At 57.3% G+C, this 14,517-nt stretch overlaps 2 protein-coding genes across 3 annotated transcripts in view; one reads left to right on the top strand and one right to left on the bottom strand.

The window, feature by feature from the left end:
• Positions 1-893: 893 nt before the first annotated feature.
• Positions 894-9,217, bottom strand: KDELR1 (KDEL endoplasmic reticulum protein retention receptor 1). Its single transcript, XM_082711310.1, has 5 exons — positions 8,911-9,217; positions 8,142-8,242; positions 7,664-7,822; positions 2,837-3,089; positions 894-1,674 (listed from the first exon to the last, which is right to left on the bottom strand). The coding sequence occupies exons 1-5, from the start codon at positions 8,999-9,001 to the stop codon at positions 1,640-1,642; spliced, it is 639 nt and encodes a 212-aa protein (XP_082567436.1). The 5' UTR covers positions 9,002-9,217; the 3' UTR covers positions 894-1,639.
• A 625-nt stretch (positions 9,218-9,842) lies between these two features.
• Positions 9,843-14,517, top strand: part of GRIN2D (glutamate ionotropic receptor NMDA type subunit 2D) — a 40,610-nt gene continuing 35,935 nt past the window's right edge. The window contains exons 1-2 of one of the 2 annotated variants that reach the window (XM_082710467.1): positions 9,843-11,026; positions 11,867-12,155. The gene's annotated coding sequence lies outside the window, so the exon portion shown is untranslated. Of the gene's footprint in view, positions 11,027-11,122; positions 12,156-14,517 lie in introns of those variants that run through there. The other variant, XM_082710468.1, reaches the window with a different exon arrangement.

Genomic DNA, 14,517 nt, shown 5'->3' with positions numbered 1-14,517 from the left:
CTGGCACTTAGGGTCGGGAAACGCCAGCTTCCCGCCTGCTGAAGTATCCAAGCCGTCTGACAGAACCGAGCATGGTTCGGGAAGGTCTCAGCAGACATCTAGGGCGTCTGCGCGAACCAGGGGACAAAACTCCAAGAGCTTGACAAGGTCCAGGCAGGTAACGCAAGTGAAGGAAGTAAGAGGCCAGATGTGAAGCCAATCTGGAGGGAGCCAAAATATTTGGCTTTTCTTCTAAGTCCACCACACAAAAACAAAAAACGCCAGTGTCGGCCGGATAATAAATAAATGGGAGCAACCCCTTAGCCAAGTCCCGGGGTTTGAGATGGAAGGCTCTCGTCCTATCAGTTCGGCTCCAGCCATCTGCTGCCGCCCGGAAGTGAGGACTCGGCCTTGTCAGAGTGATGGAGTCTTTTTCAAGAGAAGCCAGCAATCCAGGTTTCAATGTGAAAATCTGATTTCTAAAGGCTGGCAACAGATTCCATTCATTCATTCATTCATTCATTCATTCATTCATTCATTCATTCTAAGAAAACAGAGTGGCTCAACAAAATGGCAGATGAGGGTAGGACAGGGGCTGCCCGCTGGTGACCTCTAAATCACGTGTTTTGGAAGGCTCTCGGCAGTCCTGGGATTTGGGAGAACTGCCAGGGAAGCTCTATGCCAGGATAAAGAGAATCTTCAAGATTTTCCTTCCCCTGCCCCCCGAAACCTCTTCCCCATCACAGCCATGAGGAGTGAGGGAGGGTGCAGCTCAGAGTCTTGGGGAGCCCAGCTTCTCACCTGCCTCCTCCCTAGGCTTCGGTCACCTGCAGGCTGTTGACGGGATAAAGGAGAAGCAGACGGGGGCGGAGGAACGGGAGGGACCCCAAAAACACCAGAGAGAGGGCAAGGAGTAGCGAAAGAGGCATCATTTTCCTCGGTTTATTTCAAGAGAACAAAGAATCAACCATCAATTCTGTACAAAAATGTGGCTGATGAGCCACAGTGACCCTCAGGCCAACCCCCTTTGCCACGTCCGGCCCTGCACCCCCACCTCCCCCAAATTGTCAAAAAATGAGGGCAAGACCAAAAAATCCAAACTCTGGAAAAAAATTATCTTGAAAAATCAGGGATACCGTTCCTCCCCTCCTCCCTCTCCCCAGTCCTGAACTTTTGGGGGGGTTGGCGGGGAGTCTGTATAATTGGCCATGGTGGGAGGTCAGACAGGTGGGTATGTGCAAGGTTAGTGTTTGGCAACTGGCGGGCTGGGGGTAGGATCTGGAAGGAAGCCGAGGGGCTTGGGGGAGGGAAAAGATCTCCGACCCTGCCCCGCCCCACAGGACACTCAAAAACAGTTTATAAAAATCGGGGGCCAGAGAGTAGAAGAGAAGGGAGTCATCAGAATCAAAAACTAAATAGTGGAAAGATTTTTTTTTCTTCTTCTCTAAAAGGCAAAAAACTACAAACACCCCAGGTCCTGAGCTCCCCAAGACTTGGGTCCTCCACCGCCCCCCTGAAACCTGGCAGGAGGGGGACTGGGGAGTGCGGAGAGGTTGGTTCTTTAAAAAGTCACCCCTGGACGGGAAGGCAATCTTTGTCTTTCGCTGCCTTCCTCTGCCTCTCACGGGGCCGCCGAGGAGAGGGATGGCCAGGCCCAGGGCTACGCCGGCAAACTCAGCTTCTTCCCCTTCAGGACTGCAAGGAGACAGAGGGGGCAGGTATTAGCAAGGGACCCTGCGGAGGGGACAGCCTCCAACATGGGCTGGAGGGTCAGCCGTGGGACCCCGCATCATGAGCTGGGGAGGACAGGCCGTAACTGCCCAGGGCTGGGCTGAGCAGTGCAGGCAAGAGGCACCTAGGGGTCTCCAAAGGACAGGGTCCAAGGCCCAGGAGGGCTGGCCAGGTGCCATCACTCACCCCCCCACCCGCCTAGCCTTAATCCGGAGGGCCCACAGGCTGTCTCCACGCTCTGCCCTTACTGTCCCCTCTCTCCTTCATACTGACCGGCTCTTCGTGTCTCAGTTCCCTGCTTCCATCGTCCCCCCCTCAGACCGCTCCCCTCGCCCCACCCCCTGGTTGTTCCCCGACCCATCCCTGGTTTCCTTCTCTCTTGCTGTCTGTAACCAGCTCTCTCTCCTTGGTCCTACACCATCTCCCCCAGCCCCGCCTAGAACACAGGGGAGGGGAGGGCAGCCTTTCTCCCTTCCGCTGCTCACCCAGAGCCTAGCCCTGGCTGGGGACACAGCAAAGTGCTCAGTACGTTTGCTGGATGGCTGAAGGAATGAGTGTATGAACCATGGTGGGCCTGAGTCCCGGAGGGTGAGGACAGAGACCAAGCAGCAGAGAGGAGGCTCTCCCTTCTCTGAGCACTGCTGGGGTTGGGGAGATAGAATTCTGATTTTTTTCTCATGGGATCTGGAACCTGAGGCCGAGAGGAAGGCCTAGGATGGATTCTGAGTGCAGAAATGTCAGAGGCCTCTCCTGCCCTCTTTTTATCCTGTCTCCTCATCCTCCAAAGGCCCAGGGGCTGGGGAGAGGGACGCCCACTCACTGTGGGGTCACGGGAGGTCGCTAGTCTGCAGTAGACAGCAGGACCCCGGGCCCCGGATGCCTTGCTGTTCCTTCCCCAGGGACACAGGGGCTTGGAGAACTAGAAGTATGATGCTTTGGTGCTTTGGTAGGCGGGAGCTGGAGGTCCAAACTCCTAGGAAGGCAGTGAGCCGGGGGCCCCAGAAGCCAGGAGAGGAAGGCTGCAGGGCTAGGGAGACAGAGCCTGGGCCCCACGCAGGGCGGGAGCTGGGGACGGGAGCTGGGGATGGGACAGGATGCCTTGCGGCTGGCCCTCCACGCAGTCTACCTTTGGTGATGTAGAGGTAGAAGAAATCGCAGTAGAGGACAGTCTGGACTAGGCCTGCCACAATGGCGATGAGGTCGAAGAAGCCCTCGAAGTGGTAACGCCAGATCCAGTTGAAGAGATAGAGCGTGCGGTAGACGCCCAGCGCGAACAAGTAGTGGCTGGTGATGGTCTCGGCCTCCCCCGTCTTGCTCACCATGAACAGCTGGGGCAGGATGGCTACCGACTCCAGGTAGATGGAGAAGGTCCAGAGGATCTGTGCGGAGCCCAAGAAGCAGGGATGGACAGCGGGGTGAGGCAGTGGGGGACAGGGTGGGGGAGCTTGCGGTGGACGGCCTCGCAGTCACCGGCGCAGGGACGGTGGAGAAAGAACAGGGACAGCAGTGCTGACCCGGCACTCGCCGTGTGCCAGACACCACTCTGCCCGTGTCATCTGTACCCCCACAATTTAATCCTCTCCACCACCCCAGCAAGGAGATCCCGTCACTGGCATCCCCATTCTATGGATGAAGAAACTGAGGCCCAGAGATCAGCCCAGGAGCACAAGGCTAGGAAGCAACACAGCTGTGATGAGAAGTGAGGGTGTGGAGGCAGTGCTCCTGAGTACTTTGCAGTCATGCCCCTCTGAGAGGCAGATTGGGCTGGACTCTTTTTTTTTTTTTTTTAAGATCTTATTTATTTATTTGACACACAGAGAGAGAAATCACAAGTACGCAGAGAAGCAGGCAGAGAGAGATGGGGAAGCAGGCTCTCCGCTGAGCAAAAACTGGACGCGGGGCTCGGTCCCAGGACCCTGAGATCATGACATGAGCTGAAGGCAGAAGCTTAACCCACTGAGCCACCCAGGCACCCTGGGTTGGAATCTTGGCTCTGAGATTTCCCTTTTATGAGACCTTGGACAAGAGACCCAGATTCTCTGAGCCTCCGTTTCCTTATTTCTAAAATGGGGCTAATTTTCCCACCCTTGCTGGGATGACATTCAATGCAAAATCTTTAGAGAGATAAATCAGGTTCTCTCACTCCCTGACTTAAAGTCCAGTCACTGCTGCTTATCACAACCAGAATAAATTCCAAATTCCTAACAGTGGCCTTTAAGGCCCATTCCAGCCTTACTCCCTCCCTTGCTCTCCAAGAGGCAGCCTTCCAGCTGGTCCTCCAACACACCACACTCCTTCTTGCCCCAGGGCCTTTGAACTTGCTGTTCCCTCAGCTCTTCCACAGACTGTCATATTTGGCTTCTTCCACCCTCCTTATTGCCTCACTGATCTATCGCTTCTGAGAGACCTCCCTTCACCGTGTGCCGTGTGCCAGACACCACTCTGCCCGTGTCATCTGTACCCCCACAATTTAATCCTCACCACCACCCCAGCAAGGAGATCCCATCACTGGCATCCCCATTCTATGGATGAAGAAACTGAGGCCCAGAGATCAGCCCAGGAGCACGTGGCTAGGAAGCAACAAAGCTGGGATGAGAAGTGAGGGTTTGGAGGCAGTGCTCCTCCTCCTACCCCTAGGACTGTCACATCTCCCCCCTTCTGTCCTCCTTCTTAGCTCTCACCAGAACAAGAGCGAGCTCCACGAGGCCCAGATCCCACATCTTGTTCACCCCATGGCCACAGAGCCAGGCACCTATTTGACACCTGAATGAATGTGTGAGTGAACGGGAGCCAGCTCCCCGTGTGCCTGTCTGTCACCGGCCACCATTTAGAAAACAGTGACAATCATCACTTGTGAGCAGGACAGGGATCGTAGGAGCGGGAAGGGAGACTACAGACATCTGTCAGCTCCTTCTCAGTCCTCAGCCACCTGAAAGTCCCACCTGGGTGACTTTTGGTCGGACACCCACCGAAATTTCCCCTCAGAGCACAAGGCCAGGTGGCGGGTGATGCTCTTCCCCTGTTATTTTGGTCTATGGGAGAAAAGGGGGGAACATCTCATGCTCACCCACCATTTACCATACCCAAGGCGCTGCTCTACCACCTTATGTCTTACTCCCAGGAGCTGAATCCTATTGTTATTCCCATTACACAAAGAAGACTGAGGCCCAAGGTCGCACAGCTACAATAGGGATAGAAACAGATTCCTGCCCAGGCACTCCAGCGCTTGCTCCCGTGATCACTCAGAATCCTCCAGCACCGCTCTCAGCAAGTCAAGCATATCAAGGCTCTCAAAAAAATGTACCCATTAAATTGATGCACGCCCAACTGTTACCCCTGGGATCAATCTTAGGGAAGAGAATTATGACAGAAGAGGAGAGGGAAGATCATATTTTCATCATGTTAATTTCTCTATTCCTAATGTCTGAATTCTTTTTATTTTTTCCCTAAGATTTTATTTACTTATTTGACAGAGAGAGGGACAGTGAGAGAGGGAACGCAAGTAGGGGGAGTGGGAGAGGGAGAAGCAGACCTGACATGGGCCTCAATCCCAGGACCCTGGGATGATAACCTGAGTCGAAAGCAGATGCTTAAGCCACCCAGATGCCCTGTGATGTCTCAATTCTTAAAAAATAATTTTCTTCCATAATTTAAAAATCTTTTTTTTTTTTTTTTAGCATGCACCAGGTAACAGCATGGGTGGTGGACCAGGGTTCAAATCCTGTGAGCTCTCCCCTCTAAGCCTCTCCTTAGTGCTCTAAGAAATGGGGATGAGGATGTCTGCGTCCTGGATGGCCAAGGGATCAGAGGATGAGGTATCTAGAACAGCCAGTGCAGAGCAGGACACACCATGGGTGCCAATACTTTGCACGAGTGACCTCCCCGCTCTGAGTGAGGGAATTGCAAAAGCTGGAGTCAAGTGTCCTGAGTTCTAGCCTGGCCACCTTCATCTAGAGCAAGCCCCAGTTCTTTCCCCCAGCATCTATTTCCTCATCTGCAGAATGGGTAAGTGGTCCAGAAAAGTGGTGAGGATGGTATGCTTGCAAAGACCAGGGCTCCCAGGGTTCCCGCCACAGCACGGTACAGCCTCCTTCTGACATTCCTGGGACCTGTGAGCCAATGCTTCCCTTGGTCAAATTTGTCTGGCCTTCACGGTGCTTTTGAAAATATATTTTGGGGCGCCTGGGTGGCTCAGTGGGTTAAGCCTCTGCCTTCGTCTTGGGTCATAATCTCAGGGTCCTGGGATTGAGCCCCACATCAGGCTCCCTGCTCAGCAGGGAGCCTGCTTCCCCCTCTCTCTCTGCCTGCCTCTCTGCCTACTTGTGATATCTCTCTGTGACAAAAAAATAAATAAAATCTTTAAAAAAAAATGTTGAGGTGTGCCTGGCTGGCTCAGTCTGAAGAGCACAGTACTCTTGATCTCAGGGTCATGAGATCGAGCCTCATGTTGGATGTAGAGATTATTAAAAAAAAAACAAACACACAAAAAAATCCTTAAAAATAAAAAAAGAAATATAATTCAAATATGTGGGCAAATTTGTAAAGCTCAATCTTTTAGGAAAACTCCCTAATTGAGATCTATGTGGAAAACATCAGCACATCTGGCCACCCAAGGCCAGCTTCCTGCAAGGCCAGAAAGGGTCTAGGGGAAGGAGGGCTGCTCTATTTTCTGATTCCCACTGGGCCTCAAGAAGTGTGAGTTCACAGACTTAGCACAGGCCCTCTCAAAATTGTTCCCAGGAATTTGTACAGGTGCAAACCAAATTATGGGATGAAAACCGTGCCTTTTAGGAGAAGTATCAACAGGGTATTAAACTTCAGTCATTAAATTAACATTGACACGGTATTTACAACTCAGGACCAGACACTGTGCTTTACCAATACAAACCTCTCATTAGAACCATAGGAATGGACACCTGAGTGGCTCAGTCAGTTAAAGCATCTGCCTTCAGCTCAGGTCATGATCTCAGGGTCATAGGATCGAATCCTGCACTGGGCTCCTTGCTCCACAGGGAGCCTGCTTCTCCCTCTCCCTCTACCTGCCTCTCCCCCTGCTTGTGCTCTCTCTGTCAAGTAAATAAATAAAATCTTAAAAACAAAAACAAAAAAAACCTATGAAATAGGAATTGATTATCCCCATTTTACAGACGAGGAGACTGAGGCCCAGCAAAATGACAGACTTGCCCAAAGTCCCACAGTCCTGCAGCTGCTGAGTAGCAGAAGCTGGCTTTGACCCACCCCTGCTCTCTGCTTCCACAGTCTAGGTGTTTAACCACAGGACCATGCTACATGATCAGTAAATCCTCACAATGACCCAATTGGGACTTTACAGATAGGGAAACCAAGACATGGAGGAGTCAAGTCACATGCCCAAGGTCACAGTGATAGAAAGTTGCAGATGTGGGATTCAAATCCAAGTAGCGTGGCTCCAGAAACCCCATTCCCAATTCTGGAGCTATTCACTAAGCCAATAATCTTGGACATGTCATTTACACTCCCTAAGCCTCAGCTGCCTCCTCTGTAAAATGGGGCTGCTGTACAAAGAAATGCTTAGAGCAGCACTAGAACGCCGTGAGCGCTGCTGTTACTGCATTAATACCATCGGACTCCCGAACCTGTGTGCTAAACTTGCATGTCCTAAAATAAGGAAGTCTGGGGGCACCTGGGGGGTTTGGTCAGTTAAGCGTCCGCCTTTGGCTCAGGTCATGATCCCAGGGTCCTGGGATGGAGTCCCGCATCAGGCTCTCTGCTCAGTAGGGAGCCTGCTTCTCCCTCTGACCCTCCCCCTGCTTGTGCTCCCTCTCCCTCATTCAAATAAGTAAATAAAATCTTTTAAAAAATACAATAAATAAGGAAGTCTGAGAAAACCCTGCACAAGGAAGCCTTCGAGAAGGTCCACTGTCAACAGCCGTTCTGCCACCAGCCACTACAGGGCCCCTGCCAGGTAGCCTACCTCTAGAGGGGTGAAGTCATGGTTGACCAGGAACGCCAGGATGGCCGTGGGAACAACAAGGAACTCCACCCGGAATGTGTCGTGATTCCCATCATAAGTGGCTTTGAACTTGCTGTAAATCATCCAGACTGTAGTGAAGGAACAGGCAATGTAGACCACCTGCCAAGGGGGATGACCAGAAGCGCGCTTCAGCACAAAGCACAGGGCCTGAGGCTCCAAGCAATTTGAACCTAGGAGTCTGGAACTCCGGGCCCCCTCCTCCCTCAGACCCAGGAGTCCTCACCCCCCCAGCCCCTCCTCCCTCAGACTCAGTAGTCCTCACCTCCAGCCCCCTTTTCCCTCAGACCCAGGACTTTGGAACCTCAGCCCCTTCCCCCCTTGGACCTAGAAGTCTGGGATCCATACTCCCTCCTCCCTAGGACCCTTGCTTGGCTCCCCCCTCAGCAGGGGAGGCCCACAGGAAGGGCAGAGCCTTTACCTTCATGCACGTGTTGTATAGTGAGATGTAGTTGGTGAAGAGGTCCAGGTATCGGGCAGTGAACACCACAGCAAACAGGACCTGGCTCTTCCCTGAAATCCCTGTGAGAGAGTGGGGGGGGGGGGGTAGGCTGGGCGTGGGCTGTACAGCGAGGCCCAGCGCCTGGGACCATCCCAGAGTCGGCTCCAGAGTGCAGCTGTCCCTGGAGGCCTCCCCGCCCTCCCCGCCGGAGCAGGGCCCTTTCCCACGGCCCACAGCCAGGGGGCAGCCCGGCCCTGAAGCTACTCCAGCCCGAGGCTCTGTCCCAGGCTAGGCCTCACCGCCACTCCCGGCCCCCTCGGGGTCCTCCCACAGTCCGGACACAAGGTGGGGCCTCGGAAGGACCCCATTTGACCTCAGCCCCCTGGAACCGGTCGCCGCTCTCCCGCTCCCTTCCTGGCCGCCACGGTCCACGTCACCAACTCCCAGCCACCTCCCTGCCCGCCACGGCTCCGGTTCCCAGCCCCGAAATCCTGGGGCCAACAGAGAAGGGCCCGCGGGACCTGAATTGGGTGCCCGGAGCCACCCCCACCCAAGTGTATGCACCCCTATTCTGGGGAAGGGAACTGACCCTCCAGTGACCCCGGACCTGGAAGGGGGATACCCAGCAAGCAGTGGGTGGGGGGAATGGGTGGGGAGACCCGTCCCCTTAGTGCCTCCAAACCCTTCCCCGAGTCCTGGGATGTCCCCCGCACTCTCCCCCCTTCTCCCGCCCCGGTGGGCATCTCACCGGCACAAGAGCGGGACTTCCAGATTTTGAGCAGTAGCAAGATGATGGCTAAGAGGTGGGAGAGGTCTCCCAGGAATCGGAAGAGATTCATGCTTTGGGGGGGTCTGGCAGGGCTGGGCTGGTGGGAGGCAGGCTGGAGGGGGTCTGACCCCCGGGGCTGATGTTCTGACTGGGTGGCTGGGCTTGGGGGGGCGGGAGAGGGGCCCTCGGGTGGGCTCCGCTCCGGGGAGGGGGCTCTGGGAGGGGGAGCCGAGGCCGGAGCTGGTGGCGGAGCCGGAGCTGGGAAGAGGGAGGAGGGCGGGAGGGGGAGGAGTCGGGCGTGAGGCTCCGCCCCCGAGGGCGGAGTTCCGGGTCTCCGGCGCCCCCTATCCCTCATCTCCCAGCTTGCAGCATCGGAGCTAAAGGCACCCCCAAGGCTGCTTGGTAGGAATTTGTGGGGTCGATGGGATCTGAAACTCCCAAATCTGGCGCCTGCTCCTCCGGGCGATCTGTGCCTCTGCAAGGGCGGCAGCTCAGCCTCCCAGCCTCTGCCTTTGTCAAGGATTCGGGAGGCTGGTCTGTGAGCTTTAAAAATCCTGGACAGGGCCCCAGACACTGGCCTTTCAGGGGCCTCCAGGTCCAATCCACCCAAAAAACCAGAAAGCAGGCCCTAGCCCCTCCCTCAGACCCAGGAGTCTGGATCCTCAGCGCCTTCATTCCCTAGGACCCAAGAGTCTGGAACCTCAGCCCCTTTCTTCCCTCAGACCCAAGAGTGTGCACCACCACCACCACCACCATCCCCCCCCCCCCCCCGCCCCCGCCGGCCCAGTTCCCTGAGATTTAGGGTCCCACCTCAACCGACTTGTGTCTCCAGCATCCTGGCCCAGGAACCTAGATGCACAATCCCTCCCTCCCCATGGGACCCACAGATTCAGGTCCCCAGTTTCTTCTTTATCACCCCTGTTCTCCCAGACCCTGGAGTCAGCCCCCCACAGCCCTGTCCCCTCACAGGCATGCACACACACTGTCCTGGGCTCTGCCCTCAGGGGCCCAGGGGCCCTGCACTCCACCCCACCCCAGCACTTTAGAGAACGGTGGGCCCAGCCTCTCCAGCATGAGGGCCACGACCTGGACAGCTGGCCCAAGGGCTGCTCTGGGGTCCAGGCTGTGTCTAGGAGGAAGCAGTCACTGCTTTCCTCTTGGATGTTTGAGTACCCATGGGTGACGGAGGCCAGGGTACCTCAGCAGCAGAAGTGGCATTGGTTTCCTCAGAGGCCTGGATGGATGGGCTGCCTGAGGGTGACATCCATCAGTCTCGGACTCGTGGGCCCCTGAAGTCGGCTTGTGCTGGGGGGTCGGGTTGTCTGAGTGCCCAATGAGGACCCGGCCTGGAGGAAGGGATCTGAGGGAGGAGGCACTGGGGGACCTTAGGGTTGGAGGGAGGAGGGGGCTGGGGACTTGAATAGCCAAATCTGAGAGAGGAGGGGGCTGGGAGCCCAGACTCCTAGCTTCATGATGGAGACCTAGTTTGCAAGCCTGGCTTCTGGGGCAATAGAAGCCAAAAGATGGGTCCTAGCATGGCGGAGACGGAAGTCTGGGAATGGCCTCCTGCTTCTCAAGCCTCAAACTGGGGAGGGGGCAGAGGGCAGTAGCCCCTAGGCTCATGGAGACCAGGACCAAAGCCACTGTGTCAATGCTGGGTTCTGAGTCCCTGCCTCCCTCCCCTCCACCGCCCCCCCACCCCGCCCCACTCAACACACACTTCCTCCCTTTTTATTTGCGACCCCTCATTCTCTTGTCCCAGAAGGAAGGCGGAAGCTGGGAGTTGGGGTTGGGGGCAGCCCCCTCCCCCAGCCCCGGCAGAAGGAGGGGTCCCCAGGGAGGCCAAGAGGGGGGCTGTGGGTCTCCCGGCAGGGGCGGACGGGGACTGAATGTTAATCGCATCCCGAGTGAGTGTGTGTGTGCGAGAACAGAGCGAGTGTGCGAGTCCCTCCCGCTCCAGCTCCTCCGAGCAGCGGCTGCTGCCGCCACCCTCCGCCCGCAGCCGCCCTCGGCCACCAGTGCCCAGCTGGGGGGTGTCGACCTGGGTGGGTCCGCCTGGCCCCCAGGGGTCTCTCGTGCATCTGCCATCTGCCCGGTGAGGATCTGTGTGTCAGGGTGTCTGGGGCTGGGCTGGTGAAGGGGGGGTGTGTCTGTAAGGGCTGCGGCGGCTGAGGGAGGGAGGGAGGGAGGGAAAAAGGGAGGGAGGGGTCTGTCTGTCTGTACCGATTCTGAGCCTCCTGCCTAGGTGTCGTGGGGCCCCCAGTTTCCTCCCTCCAGCCCCCCAAACCCGAATGGATGGTGTGTACCTGGACTCTGTGCCTCCTGCCTGCGTCCGGCTGGGCGTCTGGCGTCCCCAGCTGCCTGTGTCCTCCTGTCTGTCCGAACAGCCCCGGACGGCAGTGGCAGCCTGGCCCCCATTGGACCCCCTGTGTGTGTGTGTGTATGTGTGTGTGTGTGTGTCTGTGTATGTGTGTATGTCTCCCTCCTCAAGCTCCGGGGGTGTTGAGGGGGAATCCCAGGGAAGTGAGGCCGTGCGTGTATGCGTGTGTGTATGTGTGTGTTTCTGCCTGGGTTTGAGTGTGGGGGTGCTGAGGGGGGTCTGGAGGTGGCCAAGAGAGGAAGGGACAAGCGGGTCCCCAGACAAGCACCCTCCCACCCCTCACACAAACGCACACACACCAGCCGCGGGCTTCAGAGGTGACCCAGACAGACAGACAGACACAGACGCTGGAAGGGGGGGGCGCTGAGGGCACAAAGGGTGGGGGTGCAAATGAGCCAGGGAGAGGCGGGACCGGACACATGGACAGGGGGGAGGAGCCGGGGCTGAAGCGGCAGAGGGGGGCACCCCAGGTGGGCGGAGGGGGGATCCCCACGGGGTCGGGGCGGTGAGAGGACACCCCGACAGCCTCCGCAATGTCCGGGGCCCAACTTCCAGCGCAACATGTGTAGCCGCGTCCTCGCCTAGTTGGGGTGGCCGCAACCTTGGGGGACAGACAGGGCAGGACGGGACCGAAGACCAGGAGGGAGAGCCGGAGGAGCCGGGGACAGGCAGGAGGTCCCCACCGCCGCTGCTGCTGCTGCCACCACCACTGCCGCTGCCGCCGCTCCGGGGCCTGGCCCCCCCAGCGGTTCCCTGAGCCCTCCACCGAATCTTTGGGTCGCTGGACTCTGGGTTCCGGTCCTGCCCCCCCGCAATACCCCCCACAGAACAGGGTCATGAAAAGGTAAGGCCGGGGTAGGGGATGCAGGGGTGGGTGGGAATGTGGACCCCCAGATCTAGGACAGGGAAAGTTGGCCAGGTCCTCTGGGGGGGGGGTGGCACGGAGCAGGGGTCTCTGGCCCTCCCCAGCTCCCTTGTCTCCTGGAGGCTCTCCTCCGCCCCCTCTCTTTCTCCCTCTCTGAGCCCCTTTTTCCTGGGTCTCTACTCCTCAGACCTCCTAACCCCCCATTTCTTGGACACTTTGCACCCTCTCCCTAGCACTGCATACCTGACACCCCATATCTGTCTCTGTCCCCTATCTCTCCATCCCATCTTCCCTCTGCATCCCCCTGCCCGCATCGGTCTCCCCCCTCGCTGGCCGGCCCTCTCCCTCTCTCCTCTCGCTCTCCCCTCCCTTCTCAGAGCTATGAGTCTGCTATTAATACCCCCGCCAAGGTCCTTGAGGGCATCCAGGCCCCAAGCACCCCTCACCCCAAGCTACCACCCTTTCCTCAAGGTTCTGGAATACCCTTCCAGCCTGGTCTGAGCACCAGGATTAGGGTGGGGAGAGAATGGTGTTGGAAGGTGGGGGGGACGGAATGCCGTCTGCAGCACGCTGGGAGGGGGGGGCGGGCTGTTGATCAAAGTGGCCTCTTGCCTCTTTTGTGATGGATTGAGGGGGTAGTGATGGAGACAGGGACACCCCAGGAATCTCTGGCACCCTCCTCCTTCTTAGCTGGGGGACAGCCTGTGCTGTGTACAGGACCTGAGTGGGATGACAGGAAGCTGGAGCTGGCGGGGAATGGGGGGGGCCTCCCAGGATGGTGGGACTGACGGAGTTTGAGGCAAAAACGGGGTTCTTAAGAGAGGAGAGGGCTATGGACCTGAACTTCTGGTTTCTGGGCATAGAGGAATCTGGGCACCCAGTTTAGGGGCTGGAGGGGGCCAAGAATTCTGGGTCCTGGGAAAAGACAGAGCAGAGCACCCAGACTCCTGGGTCTTGGGGGAGAAGGGTGCTGAGACTCATCTTGAGTCTTTATGGGAGAAGTTAAGAGAGAGCTTCTGTGTCTGAGGGAAGAGGGGGTTGGGGGCCCAGTCTCCTGAGTCTCCAACAGGCAGAGGATGAGGGGGTTCGGCTCTTGGGCCCCATGGGAATGGACCTGGGGACTGAGACAAGGTGGAGGTTGAGGACCTGGGCAATGTGATCCCTGAGGGCATAGGTTCTGGGAACTGGGCCTCCAGAGTCCCCCAGTGGCTAGAGATGCCACTACTCAGACCCTAGAGGAGTGGGAGACTGCCCTCACCACGAGAGGACTCGGTACCAGCTTCCTAAGAAGGGTGGGGCTGGAGTTGCCTCCTGGGCCTCAGCGGGGAACAGGACCCTGGGGTCCCCAAGGACAGAGGCCAAGCAGGGGTGGGTCTAAGAGAGGCAGAGGAGGGTCTGAGGGATGAGAAGCAACGGGCAAGGGAGGAGAGAGTGAGTGTTAACCCCGCGGGGGCCAGGCCACAGCTGTGGGTTATTTTGGGGTGGGGGGGTCTATTCTGAGCACTGATTGAGCCAGCTGCTTGGGGAAGGGCAGAAGAGAGGAGGGGCCAGGGGAGCCAGGATTTGGGAGGGACGGGCACACTAGGAGTCCCCACCCCCATCCCTGGGGAGACCATGGCCCAGGATCCCTAGGAAGGCAGGTGTGGGGGGGGGGCAGGCAGTGAGCCCTGTAAGCAGGGGAAGGGGTGTGGGCCTTTCCCCCACCCTGTGGGGTAGAGGAGGCCTGCGCTACCATGGCAACCGGACAGGAGCCTGATTGACAGCCAAGAGAGAACTCTTCCCCCTCTGGACACTCACCCCCTCAGGAAGCCCCTAGTGCAGGCTCTAATCTCTCTCTGGGAACCAGGAGTCCAGGCCCCCAGTGCCCTCCTCCTTCAGACCCAGGAGCCAGGCATCTGGGCTCCCAGCCCGACCACCCCAGGCAGCTAGTATTCAACAGGGGACACAGGAAGAGATGCTGTATTTCCTCTAATTTACTAAATTGCTCTGGGCTGGGAGCCAGGGACCCCTGCCCCCCCAGTTCTCCACAGCTGTGCCCCCCAACCCTGCAACCTCGTCTGGGCCGTGACTCTCTTTCTAGCTCTCATTGAGACTTGGGGGGGGGATAGGGACAGTATAGGGGGACAAAAAGAGGTTGGGGGTTGTGGTTGAGGTGGGGGGTAAGGTCCTGGGGGTGTTTTCTCTCCTTGGGATGCCCTGCTCATTTCTTTTTCTCTCTTCTTTCTCTCCCCCCACACACCTGACCCCTTTTCCCTTTCTCATTTTTTTCCCCTCACTTTTCTTCCTTTTATTTTTGATCCCTCCTGCCACCCGCCTTCCCGGCCTTCCTTTCATGTCTGTG

Source organism: Mustela nivalis, assembly GCF_964662115.1.
Source record: "Mustela nivalis genome assembly, chromosome: 18".
NCBI lineage: Eukaryota > Metazoa > Chordata > Mammalia > Carnivora > Mustelidae > Mustela > Mustela nivalis.
The sequence above is the reverse complement of the archived record's forward strand: the minus strand, read 5'-3'. Positions and strand labels throughout refer to the sequence as shown.